At 35.4% G+C, this 16,515-nt stretch overlaps 1 protein-coding gene across 4 annotated transcripts in view; it reads right to left on the reverse strand.

The window, feature by feature from the left end:
* CDK13 (cyclin dependent kinase 13) overlaps window positions 1-16,515 on the reverse strand; it is a 134,289-nt gene that overhangs the window by 15,583 nt on the left and 102,191 nt on the right. For all 4 annotated transcript variants that reach the window (XM_027968753.3, XM_027968752.3, XM_042249225.2 and 1 more), the window contains exons 8-10: window positions 9,099-9,200; window positions 8,929-9,006; window positions 266-382 (exon numbers count right to left, since the gene is read on the reverse strand). In XM_027968753.3, coding sequence (XP_027824554.1) covers window positions 266-382; window positions 8,929-9,006; window positions 9,099-9,200 — 297 coding nt within the window. The remainder of the gene's footprint in view (window positions 1-265; window positions 383-8,928; window positions 9,007-9,098; window positions 9,201-16,515) is intronic.

Consider the following 16,515-nt stretch of genomic DNA (forward strand, 5'->3'; position numbering starts at 1 on the left):
GAAAACAGTTTCATTAAAATTTATCATTGTTAAACTTATCTCAGGTAAACACTAAATCAAACACACAACCCCAAATAACTGATTTCATAATGATGGTGAAATGCTTACTTGCATGTAGCAAAGGGACATTCAAAATTAAATGATATAGTAGAATTGTGATAGGTCTACCTTAGGTCAACAGAGGCTAGAGTTACATTTAGAATTCTAAAGAAGTAACTTTGTAAAAAATCAATGCAATATGGATGTTTAAGCATCCCCTTCTTACAAAACAAATTCTTCTCTTAACTTTCGACGATATTGCTTCTTTGGTTTCATGGTGTTGAAATATGGTAGTTTGATTACATCAGGCCACACTGCAGGACATGGACTCCCACATATACGGCTAAACAACACATAAAAAGAAGTACATCAATATAAACTACTTGGAAAAAATAATACATACAACTGCTATACAAAACAACTCCTTTTTAAATATACAAAAGCTGAAGTTCTGATATAATGTGTAAAAGTTTCATTAAATATTTTAGTCATCCCAAATAAACTGTTTTAAGAATTTCTTTTCACTGAATGCTTTTAACCCACTATAAACATCCCAATTTCTAGAAAGCAAACCTTCATATTTGCAAAATCAAATCTTAAAGACACAGGTAATATTCAAAATATGTTGAGCATATTTTGAACCAAAATTTTAAACTGTTATACCAACTGAAGAACTAGAGTTTAGTAGATGTGTTCTCTGGCTTTGCAGGTACCTATCATTACCACTTCTCATGAATAGAATGAAGTTTATATAGAATAACAGCAGAAAAGATTCCCTACACTGAAGACACTAAACTGTATAGACTGCTGCTAAATTTGATCAACTAGAGAATCCTAAAAGTCACATTCCTGAAACACAGTTCTTCAATTTCACTAGTGCCTTTGATTTCAAGGTATTTAGAACTTTTAACTGCTTTACTCTCTGTATCTTGAAATCCCTCACTATTCTTATAGTAAGTCCTTCATAAACGAAAGAAATGCTGCAGCAGATAACTCTAGCGGGTAAACATTTTAAAATGCTTTGGTAGTATGTAGATGAAAAACTGGTTAAATATACTTAACTCAAGTATACTGAATCTCAAGAATAAATATGTATCTTATATAAAATTACCAGCTGACCTTCATATACAAAAAGAAAAGGTCCATGCATCACTGACTTCAAAGTAAAAATATTCTACACATACATAAATACATGTACTAAGGTACAGAAGAAAGTGACAACTAAAGCTGCCATTCTTCAGCAGACCTTAAGATCACTACTACATGAGAAACATTTATACCAGATGATGAGAGCATTTTTAAAGCTGTTTCACTGAAACTATACTTTGTTTCAATAGTTTTATGATTTCTGTAAATCCAAGCTTTTAAGATCTTACGCTTCAATATGCCTATCTCTTCTTCCCTTCAATCTCATTCTCACAACCTCCTCAAAAGGAGAGAAGGCCAAACTCGGGAGCATGGTTCTCTATGATCAGGTCCCAAATTGTCTTCCTCATTCTCATCTTCCAACTCATCTCTCCCCAGGCCAACCACTCCTCCATGTCTTTGTTCATACTCCTTCTTCCTAGATTCTACCTGGCTGAATCCTTTTCATTCCTGAAGATGCACATCAGAAGTAATCTATTTACGATGTTTTCTGTATCCTCGCTGTCCAGAATAGTCACTTTCTACATGCTCCTGATTTCTTCTGACACTATTTCATCCTGCTTTACATTTTATTTATATGACTTTATCTTACTAAATTACGGTTAGAGAATCACTCTTGCACTTTCATATACTACATGAATATAAACAATCAATCCTTGCAGATTGATGTGCACCATAATAGAAGTATAAAATACACTGGAATAAAGAAAATGAAGGATACTTTAAACCACAGAAATATAAGAAAATGTACTTGAGTTAGAGAAGAGATACAGAATTTTGCCTACAACTCAAAGGATAAGTAAACAATAAACAGGTGGGAAAGGGATTAACAGAAATACGTTACTGGCAAAGATTAATGCACAGGCAAAGTCATGAAAACATTCGGGAGGCAGATCAAGGAAAGTGGTACAGGTGGAATTTGGGGCTACAGAGGTTTATTTGGGAACATAGACAGGGGTCACACAACAGTCTTATGAGGCAGCCTGCCTAAAATGAAGACAGACTTTGAAAACAAACTTTAGACCTAAACCCTATCTGTGTGATATTGGTGAAACTGTGCTGCTTAGAATCTGTTGCTCTTTTGTAAAATGGAGATTCATTTTATTTCAGAGCTGTGAAAGTAAATGATCCAGCATCTGGCTCATTAATAGCCTTATAATAGAAATCAGCTTCATTATCTCATAGCTAAAGACTTCTATTTTATGTATTCTGGGAAGACAGTTGACTGGGAAAGTCATCTAACTGGGAGCAGCATACAGGATGGAATACACATTCTAAGATAGGGAAAAATTTTAGAAATTAGGGAAGTAGACATGACAGCAATTGATAACTGCATTTTAGCAAAATCAGTGTCTGATAATTAGCTATCCTTAAATCATTTCTGAAGACATTCTGAAGTGCTTCATATGCTAAATCCCTAAATATCTGAGATCTGTTATGGGAATCTATTTAGATCTGATTTATCTATTCTGATGTCAATATCATATGAAAGCTTTACATTTTTCTTAAGACAAACCCCACTATGTACTAATTCCTCTAATTACCCTTTTCAGGATTTCCTTACAGATGAATTGTAGAATCAATACTGTCACACTCCAAAAATAAGAGAATCCTGTTGGGATTCAACACAGCTGCTCTGGATTAAAGAACTGTGATCTTTACAAAGCTTAATGTTTCAATTTTTATATTTCCTTTGGTTTTATACAAGCATATCATTTTATTACACTTCGCATTTTTTCATTTAAACTAATTTCAAGTTTGTGGTAAGCTTGCGTCAGCAAGTCTACTGACACCATCTTTCCAACAGCATTTACTCACTTCATGTCTCTGCGTCACATTCTGGAATTCTCACAGTATCTCAAATCCTCCTTCACAAGTAGTTTACAACTTGCTCAAGGCTCAAACGATGGTAGGCACTTTTAGCAATATAGTATTTTAAAATTAGGGCGTATACACATAATACTATTGCAATCTAACAGACTACAGTATAGTGCAAATGTAACTCTATGAAGTTTTTCAATTAGATCTTGTGTTTCTTTTAATGGGGTTTAGTGTCATTTTTTCAGTGTGTTCCTATCCCTATTATATTTCCTAAGCAATAATTAGAAGAGTTTTGTTAAAGAAAATGGTCAAAATGTGGCAAAAAAATTTTTTAGAATGCCATCTGAGATCCTACGGTTCCCAACAGTTTTTTAAAATAGTTGTTTGAAGCCTTCCAGGTCTATTATCATCACCTATAATCAGAATACATCTGTTATTTTTTCAAACATGTATTCTTCATCATTATGGTATGCTACATTATGTGGTAATTTCCAAAAAATGTTAAAATGCTAACGATGCTACACAATATTTGGTAATTTTTTGGTTTCTGATTTTAACGGGAGTACTTTCATTGTTTACCGGTGGGAAGAATGAGAACTTCTGGTTTGACAAACACAACACATGGTAAAGATAGTTACAGACAAATTCACACATACCTCCTGCTAAGAAAGCATTAATTTATTCCTTTTTACTTTGGGTTTAATTGTTGTGACTTTCAAATTTCAAAAGAATGCTTCTTTAGTTCTATCAGTTTGATTTTTAGAAACTCTATTGCAGCCATCATCTGCATTTTTTCACTTGGGTTACTAATACCATGAGTTATATTAAGAGATTTTCTAATACTTAGTCATCCATACACTCAAAAGAGGAATATTTCTTGGGCCTAATCAAAGTACAAGTTTTTAGCGTAATGCTGTATTCTACTTTTTAATTGGTCTACACCAGCAGTTTGCAAAAATGGGGTTCCCTAGACCCTTCAGGTGTCTGGTCGATCAAAGATAATTTTAAAACATCATTTACACTTTTCAATGTGTCGACTTTGCACTGACAGTATTAAGCCAATGGTATAAAACACTGGCACTTTAGTATGACTTGAGGCAGAGATGCCAGACTATTAGAAGTACATACTCTTCAATACCACTTGATGGGGTGGGGAGGGTTTTCACTCAAGAATGCACTTGTTGAAGCAGTAAAAATTATTATTAAATCCTTAAACTTGAGTATGCATCTTTTTAATATTCTTAGTAATGAAAGAGAAGATACTCATAAAGCACTTCTGCTGCACAAAAAAGTGACTATTATCTTGAGAAGCACTTGCACAATAACTGAGTTGCAAGCTGCTGCTTTTGTCATGAGCCACCATTTTTACCTACAGAAAGAACTATCAAACTATGGTCATTGACTTGGGTATCTGCCAGACATCTTCTTAATATAGGAATGAAGTCAGCTTGTTACTTCAAGGAAGACAACTGCAGTGTTGTCAACTATAAAATTCAAGCTTTCAGGAGAAAGTCAAGAATACTAAAAGACTTAGGTCTGCACTGTAAACTTAAAAGCTTCAAAATAAATACTTAAAGCCTTTTCTGATGAAATTAGTGTCATAACAACAACTATAAAATGAAATGTTACGTTTAGAAGATTTGCTCAATAAGTGACCCACACATAATGTTACAAAATCATCATGGGTAAAAGACCTATTCAGAGTGTAAGATACAGAAATGGGTTTCAATATATTAGAGTACAAAATCTGTGGTTACAGACTGAATATTGCAAATAACTTGCTTTAAAAAAAAAAAAACTGCCACTCACTGCAGTTTCAAGGAAGAATATGCACATTATCTGAAAAGACTACTGAAAACATCATATCACGGACGTTTATCCTTGTTTATTAAGCCAAACATGCAAAATTTATAAAAATGTAAAAACAATCTTACTCATTACACCATTTAGTTTGGAAAAATATAAACTTTTTACAATTAAAATGTTATGCTAACATATTGTTTTAAAATGAATTAATAAATATTTTTAATTCTCAGTTTTAAATTTCAATACATACAATCAACATAAACAAGGTCCTGGGATTTTTCACAATGTCTAACAGTGTAAAGAAGTTCTGAGACCAAAAAGATTAAGAAGTACAAGTCTACAGAATTTTTTATGCTACTGATTTACAAAAGTATACATGCTTCACTTTTTAAAATATGCAAACGTTCCTTCATTTCCAATATTCTGGAACAACCAAAGCCTATGCCTTTAAAGTTTTAAAAATTTTACCTGTGTGACCTGAGGCTTTGTGTATGTGTAGGACAGGAGAGAGAGTAGATTCTTCTCATTCCAAATCTATTTTCTTCCATGATTAGTTTTTTATTCCTTAAGCAATATACATTGTGTGATATAAGGTTCTTTCACTGGCTGCCAGAACACTTAAGAGTTAAAAGTGTGACTCTCATGTAGAAACATTTTTGCCCTCATTTATCCCTTTTTTGTCCCCACCTATGTTTTTCACTCTCTTTGCCATTACTTTTCAATTCAAGCCACTTATCGTAGAATTTTTGTAATCTGCCTAAAGCATTTTCTGTAATCAGGTAAAGTTTAAATAACTTGACCACTACAGTGTAAAGTTTTTTAAGACAGATTCTGATTAGTATTACCATCCTTAATACATTTATATGCATTTGTTCAATGCAGACCCTAGAACTCATCATTCCTGAGGCTTCAGACTGGGGAAACAGTCCAACATTAATGCAAATAAGATAAGGGGATGACTATGTCTTAGCAAACTTACATTTATTTAATTTGTATAATCCTAAACATATTGTTTGTCCTGTTTTACTTGTGAAGAAAGAAACTTACAGCATTAGGGAACTTACCCTAAGTCACAAGAGCAGAAGTAGCTGAGATGGCATTAGCACCAAGGACTGCATGATTCCAAAGCCCACCCCTTTCAATATATTCTTCAAATCAAGGAGACATGTCTCTTTTACCAGAAATGCCCCCCTTTTCTTCATGTTTTAAAAATAATTAATGCTATAAAATCAAATTTGAAGCATTCTTTTTCATAATATAAATATTTGACATCTTACCAAAACCTAAAGACATTTTGAAATACATAAAGTAGAAAAATAGTCCCCTCCCTACCCCCCTCACAAGCCCATTAACAGATCCAGACCCTTCTGATATGTTTGTCTCCTGTATATGGGATCAAACCAATCACAGTTTCGGTAAAACTGATCTTCTCATGTGACAATGTTGCTTTCCATGTCAAGATCTCCAGATCTACTACCTCCTTTTTAATAACTGTAAAGTATGCCACTAACGGAATGAACTTTCTGTTTCCCATTAACTGACTTAACATGTTCACAAGATAATCCAAACACACTCATGCCTGAGAATCATGACTTTTCTGTCTACTCAAATCTCTACTCAAATGATACCTCATGAAATTTTCTCTGGTACCATATACACTACCTTCTATCGCTTTCTACCCCCTTATACTTATCACCACCTGATACATTTTATTCTTTGTTTTTTTTTCTGTCTCCCCCCAACAAAAAAGTGGAAAAGGATGTGTGCCAGTTACTAGGCACTGGAGATACAATCTCCAACCTCTGCTGTATCCTCAGTACCTAGTAACTGGTACATAATCAGCACTCAATAAATACTGTTCAATTAACTCCTTGATTTGAAATGTACTCTGTATTTTAAGGTCCATATGAACTTGCTTTACTTCTGAATTTACCATATAATTCCACTGATTCATCTATGGTATCTTGTGTCAGCACAAAATAGTTTTAGTTACTAAAATCTGGTTTTAACATATGATATGTCAAATTGTCCCTCTTTAAAAAAATTTTCCTGGTTACTTTCAGGTTCATCCCTCCAGATAAAATCAATCAGTGTTCAAAAAACGCCCTCTGAAATTTCTTTTAAGCTATTTCTTTCAGATTATATGTATTAGTATATATACCTCTATTGATTTCACTTTTCTAATACTACCAGTTAACTTATCAGTGCCTCTAAAACACTCTTAAAATAATGATACCACAAGTTAACTTTTTCTCATTCTTATCTTTGCTTCTAGTATTTTACCACTAAACATGATTTATTCAATTTGTGATACAAATTTTTATCACAGTAAAGAAATATGCCTCTATACTTACTTAATTAGGAGTTTATAATTTCAGCAAATGCCTATTCAAAAGCTATCAAGATGAACATATTGTTTTTTGTCGTTAAAATGATGAATTATAATAAAGGAATACCTAAAGATAAAACATTCTTGTATTTTTAGGATGACCCTACTTGACTCTGTAATTTTTAATAAAACATTAGATACCACAGGCTAATCAGTTCTTTTAGAATTTTCATATTAATGTCCTGTAGAAATTACTCAGACCTTCTTCATTAAGTTTTAGTGTTTGTGTCATAGTAACTAAAAGCTCCAGGAAGTTTTATTTCCCACATAGAATAGAGAATGAATAGTTTATAAGATAAAACTACTTAGATTCAAATCGCAATTTTGCCACTTGCTAGTTTAGTTTTACAACTTTGAACAAATTCTTCACCTCTATAAAGTTCAGTTTTCTTAATTATAAAGACAAGACACAACTGAAGTAATTCAGGTGAATTCTTACAACAATATTTGTATCATGTATAAACTAAATAAATAGCAACATCATTGATAGAAGCCTAGTATGCAATCCAATTAGGAACAATATTTGGCTAATAGAAAAAACTGGGTTAGAAGAAATCATTGCCAAAAGAAAAAGAAAGGTACACAGATACATGATTTAAACATTTTATTTTAACTAAAAACATATAAATGTATATTTCCCAATGTTCTGACACAGAGCCATGGCCTTCTCTTTCAAGACAGGATTCACTGAATGGGGTTCTACATTAGCTTTCTTGCACAAACCATAGCCATAACATATCATCAAGGATTCCAAGCAATCTGATTATTAAATTATTCTAAATTTGTATGACTTTTCTTTCTTATAGTACCCTGCACACACCTAAATAATTTAATAGCAATGTTGTTAAGTCTTTGCAAAGCACATCTGTTCATAATTGAGCAACATATGTACAGTAATAGAATATTTGTATACAAAATTGGAACAGCTCCCTCTTGGTTATCATACTCTTCAACTGCTAGAATAAATACATAGTCTTAAGAAGAGAGTGATAATCTACCAACTGCAAATATTCAGTGTGCTATGTTATCAAGTTAGTGGTATTTACAGATGGAATGGAGAGCACCAATTAGTCCAATAAGTCTGCTAAAGGGAAAGCTGACAGTATATGGGTATTTTTGTGTCTTATACTAATCTGTCCTAAAAATTCTCAGCCATTATTTTCAAACACTCATGCAAATCTTACAAGCTGTGAATTAATATTACTATAAATAAGAAAACCAAAGCTGTTTTTTTAAAAAAAAATTTATTTAAAATATTAGATGAAGAGAAAGATGATTACCCTATGACCAAGGTCCTACAATAGGCTTCAAATAATGAAGACATACGCTAGTGAGTACATGGATGTATTTCAGTGTGTGCATACATATACAGATACATATAAACATGTATGCATATAGTATATAAGAGTATTTCTAATATCCCCAAACATTAATTCTTCCATACGCCACACTCTGAAAAACAGAATCTACCATTCATTCTCTCCTCCTTCATATTTACTCCTCCTTCCCAGTCTTACTTTTAGGGCCTCGAACATGTTAATTTAATCACAAAACATTTATGGACTTTAAGATCCTTAATTTTACTAGAACAATCATCAGAGTGCCTGTAACATAGTTTCTCCTCCTTTCAGCACTCATTTATCTTTAAATAGAAACGTGATGTTCGCCTAGAAACACCAGCCTGAGAATTTTTTAATTTCCTACGGATATTACAATCACAAGCTTACCTTATTAATTCTAGTTGTGCAAGCTCCTGATTTGCTTGAAATATAGGTTTTTTAGTGAAGAGTTCACCAAGGATACATCTAACAGGAAAAAACAACCATGATTACCAAAAGGTATGATTTCACTTAATTATCAAAAGTTTCAAATTAATTATTCAGGAAACCTATCTTACCCGCAGCTCCACACATCGATAGCTGGTGTATACCTTTCTTCTCCCAGCAGCAGTTCAGGTGGACGGTACCATAAAGTGATGACTTTGTTTGTATATGGCCGACTAAAAAACAGAGAAAGCAATCTTTAGAGTTAATATGTGTTAGAATAAGAGAAATTATCTTTGTTGGTGCTGCTGTTTACTCATTAACTTGTGTCCAGCTCTTGCAACCCCATGGACTGGAGACGGCCAGGCTCCTCTGTCCGTGGAATTCTCCAGGCAAGAACACTGGAGTTGCCATTTCCTTCTCCAGGGAATCTTCTCAGTCATTTCCCAGGGATCAAGCCTGCCACTCCTACATTAAGAGGTGGATTCTTTACCACTGAACTACCAGGGAAGTCCCCGAAATTCTCTTAAGAAATATTATCTGGCCAATCAAAACCATCCTACAATCCTAACTAAAACCACTTTCATCTGCCTGCATACATGCCATGCCATCTAACACAGGATCATAAAATAGATCCTAAAGCAATGTAATTAACTGAAAATTTCAGTCAAGTATTAAAAAAAATCATCTTGTTTTAACTGTAATATGGTCAAAGAAAGATCTATAGGTCAACATAACTTTCGGCAGATTGATCTTCATCAAATCTGGCAAATTATTAATGTGTGGCAAGATACAGTTTAAACTGTAACCACCTAACAAAAGTTTTCAACTGGGCATACTTTCCATTGACAATATTTTATTTATTTTAACCCATTTTGGTATGTGCATAGAAAGTACAGAAAGGTAAACTGTAGTTGAGTTCAGATCAGTTGGTCAGTCGTGTCCGACTCTCTGTGACCCCATTGACTACAGCACGCTAAGCTTCCCTGTCCTTCACTAACTCCTGGAGTTTGCTCAAAATCATGTCCATTGAGTCGGTGATGCCATCCAAATATCTCATCCTCTGTCATCCCCTTCTCCTGCCTTCAATCTTTCCCAGCATCAGGGTCTTTTCAAATGAGTCAGTACTTCACATCAAGTGGCCAAAGTACTGGAGTTTCAGCTTTAGCATCAGTCCTTCCAATGAATGTTCAGGACTGATTTCCTTTACAATGGACCGGTTGGATCTCCTTGCAGTCAAGAGCCTTCTCCAACACCACAATTCGAAAGCATCAATTCTTCGGCACTCAGCTTTGTTTATGATCCAACTTAACATGCTGTCTAGGGTATTTCTCATAGATTTTCTACCAAGAAACAAGCGTCTTTTAAAATTTCATGGCTGTAGTCACCATCTGCAGTGATTTTGGAGCCCCCAAAATGAAGTCTCTCACTGCATCCATTGTTTCCCCATCTATTTGCCATGAAGTGCCGTGATCTTAGTTTTTTTATGCGGATTTTTAACCCAACTTTTTCACTCTCCTCTTTCACTTTCATCAAGAGGCTTTTTAGGTCCTCTTTGCTTTCTGCCATTAAGGGTGGTGTCATCTACGTTATCTGAGGTTATTGATATTTCTCCCAGCAATCTTGATTCCAGCTTGTTGCTTCATCTAGCCCAGCATTTCACATGATGTACTCTACGTATAATTTAAATAAACAGGGGACAATATACAGACTTGACGTAATTCTTTCCCAATTCGCAACCAGTCTGTTGTTCCCTGTCCGGTTTTAACTGGTGCTTCTTGACCTGCATACAGATTTCTCAGGAGGTAGGTTAGGTACTCTGGTATTCCCAACTCTTTAAGAATTTTCCATAGTTTGTTGTGATCCACACAGTCAAAGGCTTTGGCATAGTCAAATAAAGCAGAAGTAGATATTTTTCTGGAACTCTCTTGCTTTTTCTGTGATCCAATGGATATTCACAATTAGATCTCTGGTTCCTCTGCCTTTTCTAAATCCAGTTTGAACATCTGGAAGTTATGGTTCATGTACTGCTGAAGCCTGGCTTGGAGAATTTTGAGCATTACTTCACTAGTGCGTGAAATGTGTGTCATCATGCAGTAGTTTGAGCATTCTTTGGCACTGCCTTTCTTTGGGATTGGAATGAAAACTGACCTTTTCCAGTCCTGCAGCCACTGCTGAGTTTTCCAAATTTGCTGGCATATTGAGTGCAGCCCTTTCATAGCATCATTTTTTAGTTATTGAAATAGCTCAACTGGAATTCTATCACCTCCACTAGCTTTGTTTATAGTGATGCTTCCTAAGGCCCACTTGACTTCACACTCCAGGATATCCGGTTCTAGGTGAGTGATCATACCATCGTGGTTATCTGGGTCATTTCTGTGTATTCCTGCCACCTCTTCTTAATCTCTTCTGCTTCTGTTAGGTCCATACAATTTCTGTCCTCTACTGTGCTCATCTTTGCAAGAAATGTTCCCTTGGGATCTCTAATTTTCTTGAAGAGATATCTAATCTTTCCCATTCTATTGTTTTCCTCTATTTCATTGCACTGATCACTGAGGAAGGCTTTCTTATCTCTCCTTGCTAATCTTTGGAACTCTGCATTCAGATGGGTATGTCTTTCCTTTTCTCCGTTGCCTTTAGCATCTCTTCTTTTCACAGCTATTTGCAAGGCCTCCTCAGACAACCATTTTGCCATTTTGCATTTCTTTTTCTTGGGGATGGTCTTGATCACTGCCTCCTGTACAATGTCATGAACCTCCATCCTTAGTTCTTCAGGCACTCTGTCTGTCAAATCTAATCCCTTGAATCTATCTGTTACTTCCACTGTATAATGGTAAGGGATTTGATTTAGGTTATACCTGAATGGTCTAATGGTTTTCCCTACTTTCTTCAATTCATGTTATGAATCTGGCAATAAGGAGTTCACGATCTCAGCCACAGTCAGCTCCTGCTCTTGTTTTTGCTGACTGTACAGAGCTTCTCCATCTTCGGCTGCAAAGAATATGATCAATCTGATTTCTGTATTGACAATCTGCTGATGTGCATGTGTAGAGTTGTCTCTTGTATTGTCGGTAAGGGGTGTTTTCCTATGACCAGTGCGTTCTCTTGGCAAAACTCTGTTAGCCTTTGCCCTGTTTCATTTTGTACTCCAAGGCTAAACCTGCCTGTTACTCCAGGTATCTCTTGACTTCCTACTTTTGCATTCCAGTCCCCTATGATGAAAAAAACATCTTTTTTGGGTGTTAGTTCTAGAAGGTCTTACAGGTCTTCATAAACCGTTCAGCTTCAGCTTCTTTGGCATTAGTGGTTGGGGCATATACTTGGATTACTGTGACACTGGATGGCTTGCCTTCGAAACAGAGATCATTCTGTCATTTTTGAGACTGCACCCAAGTACTGCATTTCAGACTCTTGTTGACTATGAGGGCTACTCCATTTATTCTAAGAGATTCTTGCCTACAGTAGTAGATATAATGGTTATCTGAATTAAATTTGCCCACTCCAGTCCATTTTAGTTCACTGATTCCTAAAATGTAGATGTTCAGTCTTGCCATCTGCTGTTTGACCACTTCCCAATTTACCTTGATTCATGGACCTAACATTCCAGGTTCCTACGCAATACTGTTCTTTACAGCATTGGACTTTACTTCCATCACCAGTCACATCCACAATTGGGTGCTGTTTTTGCTTTGGCTCTACTTCTTCATTCTTTCTGAGTCATTTCTCCACTTTTCTCCAGTAGCTTACTGGGCACCTACTGACCTGGGGCTCTTCATCTTTCAGTGTCATATCTTTTTGCCTTTTCATACTGTTCATGGGGTTCTCAAGGCAAGAATACTGAACTGGTTTGCCATTCCCTTCTCCAGTGAACCACATTTTGTGAGAAGTCTCTGCTATGACCCATCCGTCTTGGGTGGCCCTACACAGCACTGTACACAGTTTCATTGAGTTAGACAAGGCTGTGGTCCATAAGATCAGTTTAGTTAGTTTTCTGTGATTTTGATTTTTATTGTCTGCCCTCTGATGGATAAGAATAAGAGGCTTATGGAAGCTTCCTGATGGGAGAGACTGACTGCAGGGGAAACTGGGTCTTGTTCTAATACCCGGGACAATACTCAGTAAATACTTAATACAATTTTATGTTGATAGGCAGGGCTGTGTTCTCTCTCCAATTCAGGTTTATTCTGTAAAGAACCACTGGCAATACGTGAGAGACTTTATCATCTTCTAACAATAAAGACATATATATGTGTCGGCATACACATAGACATATATCACATACGTCTTTAGATCAATTCTAAACTCTTTCTTTCTTTCCAGTATCCTCCAAATCACAAGGACATAAAGCTGTATCAGGAAATTCCCCAGAGCGGCTGTATTCCAAGCCAGGCCACCTGAGGTTGGCTTAAACTTGGACCAGTCTGGGAAAGGATAAAAAGGAGCATATAGTTTACAGAGCCATTCCCTCTTGCCAACTGCAGGCCTGAAGTTCCAAGCAGCCTGCTTCCACACAGCCAAACTTCTCCAAATAATTTAAACACTTATACTGTGAGGCATTGATCTAGACATTACAGCATTACCACAGTTAGGACTATAGGAACAGTATACCAAATCCAGGAAAAAAAGAATACTTGACCTTGTGAAAACAGAGAAGATAGTTGGTTTTCAACAGCCAACAAGCATTAGATTTTTCTAACATTACTAAATTACTTTCCTTAGTGATTTTTGCTTGTTTTTACTAGCATCACTTCACATAATGAGGAATTTTCTTATACTCTAGCTATTCTAATTAAGCTGGATTTAACCATTTAAAAATATGTTCACCTCTTGATGTCCTACCTCTTTTTAAATTTGAAGTGCCTTCCCATTTTACTCTCACTCAAACCTATACCTCCTTTAAAACATAGTGAAAGATCCGTCTCCATGAGGTCTAATCTCTTTTTAACAACAGATTTATTTTTAAAGAGAGGTTTATTTTCATAGTCTTAAACTTACACAATACTTACCATTGTATTGAACTATTTTGTTTTCTCTATGTTCCAAGAAAGTCAAAAGGCCTCAGAGACCATTCTTTATCATGAACCCCACAAACTAAGCCCAGAACAGTGCTAAGACATAGGGAAGAACTTTTAATGTATATGGCCCCAACTTTAGATGATATACAAGAATTAGCTGGTGGCAGAGGGGAGGCAAAGTATTAGAAAAATATGATAAGTAGTTTTCTAAAACATTTCAAGGGTCTGTGAGCATATGAAACCTGTGGTCTTGTTACTAAGGTACAACTAGTCTCAAGAAAAAAGTTTAAATTAATTAAAATGGTCAAGTAAATAGTTAACTTTTAATCTTTTTATGTTTAGAAATGTTTTTAAATATATTTTTTAAAGGGTGAAATATGCGGAAAGATTATACAAATTAAGATTAGTAAAGTTCATATTTAAATGAAAGATTATTTTACATAGTTTAAAAAGAAACAACAGATCCAAAATGGATCTGCTACTTGTGTAAGCCCCACACCAGCAAACCAAGACTTAATATCTAACCTAACTGCAGATTCAAGCCATCCCAGAAACTTCATCTTAATCAATCAGTCTGGAATTTCCTGGTCAGCACTAGTGAGGTAATCTGTCACACAGACACCCCCACCATCCCTTAAAGGAAAACAACCTTGCTACAACCAATCTGCTTTCTGCTAGAGTAACTTCCTTGTCCCTGCCCCCTCTGCCTTTAAAAATCTTCCATTTTGTACAGATTTTTGGAGCTCCTTTCTACTTGCTAGATGGGATGCTGCCTGATTCCATGAAGTGCTTAATAAGCCAACTAGATCTTCAAATTTACTCAGTTGAATTTTGCTTTTTTAACAATACTATATAACAAGTTCTATGCAACATTCAGAAACAGTCATCTTTAGCAGTTAAAATTAGACTAGCTCACTTTTCTATTAACTCATCAAATTCAGAAGTGAAAATACTTAGTACATTTTCAAAAATGATTAACAGAGACTAGTGGAATATACTTCCAGGTACACAGCAAAAGAATTTAATGTATACCAATTAGCAGCTTTTCCAAATATATCCAAATGCTTAGTTTCTATCAGAAGAAAAATTAAAACTATGTAAATACTGGAAACATTTAACTGTAAATCTGACACAGAAAGTTCTATTTTAAAACACTAGTATAATCTATATTGTGAAAATACTTTCTTTATGAAGTATTCAAACTGATGTATACACTTTATAAAACAAAGTACCATCCAGGCATTTCTCTTTACATTCAATTAAGTATCAACAGAACAGAGATCAAAGATTATCAGTAGTAGATTCCAACACTGCCTTTAAGACTGGGGGCCTTAGGGACCTTGTGATGTGGTTATGGTCTTCCCTACCCTACTGCCCCACAAGCAGCACTGTACTTCTAACAAAGCAAGCACTGCCTTAATAGTGCATCCCCAGGCTGGCAGGCAGCTCGGTTTTCTGTCTGGTCTAAACAGGTAAAAGGCAAGGCAGATGATCAGAGCAAGATTTTAGGCCCTTGATGTATTTAGAGATTCTGGATAATCCAAAGTAAAATTCACAAACCATAGTTGATAACTTTGTTAAAGATCCTCTTAAGAAATGAAAAAAGAATCACATAAAGGGAAATAACTAAATAAGCTCAAAAATACTTCACTTTTCCAACAATACATGAAGTCTACACTTAATTCTTTTAGAGCATAACTTATATGAGGAAAACATGGGAAGAGTTCAGCTAAGTAAATTCACTGTATGACCAAATGTCATGTATCCTTCAGAATCTACTACATAGACACCTACCAAAATTACAAAAGAAATCTGGGACATATTTCTAATACCAACCCTGGTTCTGAAGTCAAAAACCCAGGAGTCATCTTTGATTCTCTTTTCCTTCAAATCTCATATCTAATCTATCAACAACTCTGTCAACTCTATAACCGAAGAGATCCTAAATCCAACCATTTCCCACAATTACAAGGAAATCTGAGTCACTGCTCACTTTGAGTACGAGTCACTATTATCTTTTCTCTGGTACTCCTACAAGTCTCTTAACTAGTTTCCCTGCCTCCATTTCTAGCCTTCTTCCCCCATTTTTATGGTTTTTAAGCATAAAACCGGGTCGTATCAGTCAGCTGCTTAAACTGTCCAGTGATTTCCCACAGTAATTAAATAAAATTTAAACTTTACCTCTGGTGTTAAGACTGTAATCTGCAGCACCTGTTACACTGGGAAACATCTTGGCCCCTTAACTTTGCAAGTCTGTTTCCAGGCCTGGCAGTTGCTGAGTTCCTTCTATTTGGAATGTTATCTGCCTAGATCTTCATTAAGTTATTCTCTTCTCATCACTCAGGTCTTAGTCATTTTTACTTCACAAAGAGTTCTATCCTACTGTTTTAGCTAAAATTACCCTAGCACCCCCCTGCCCCCGCCATGCTCACAATGACCCTTCAGAAACTATTTTATTTGCTTTTTAGTATTTAGTACTTTAAATTCTTTATTCTACCCAATAGGTTCATGGTCTACCTTCTTTCATGACCGTGTA

The sequence above is a fragment of the Ovis aries genome, chromosome 4, assembly GCF_016772045.2.
Source record: "Ovis aries strain OAR_USU_Benz2616 breed Rambouillet chromosome 4, ARS-UI_Ramb_v3.0, whole genome shotgun sequence".
In the NCBI taxonomy this organism is placed as follows: Eukaryota; Metazoa; Chordata; class Mammalia; order Artiodactyla; family Bovidae; genus Ovis; species Ovis aries.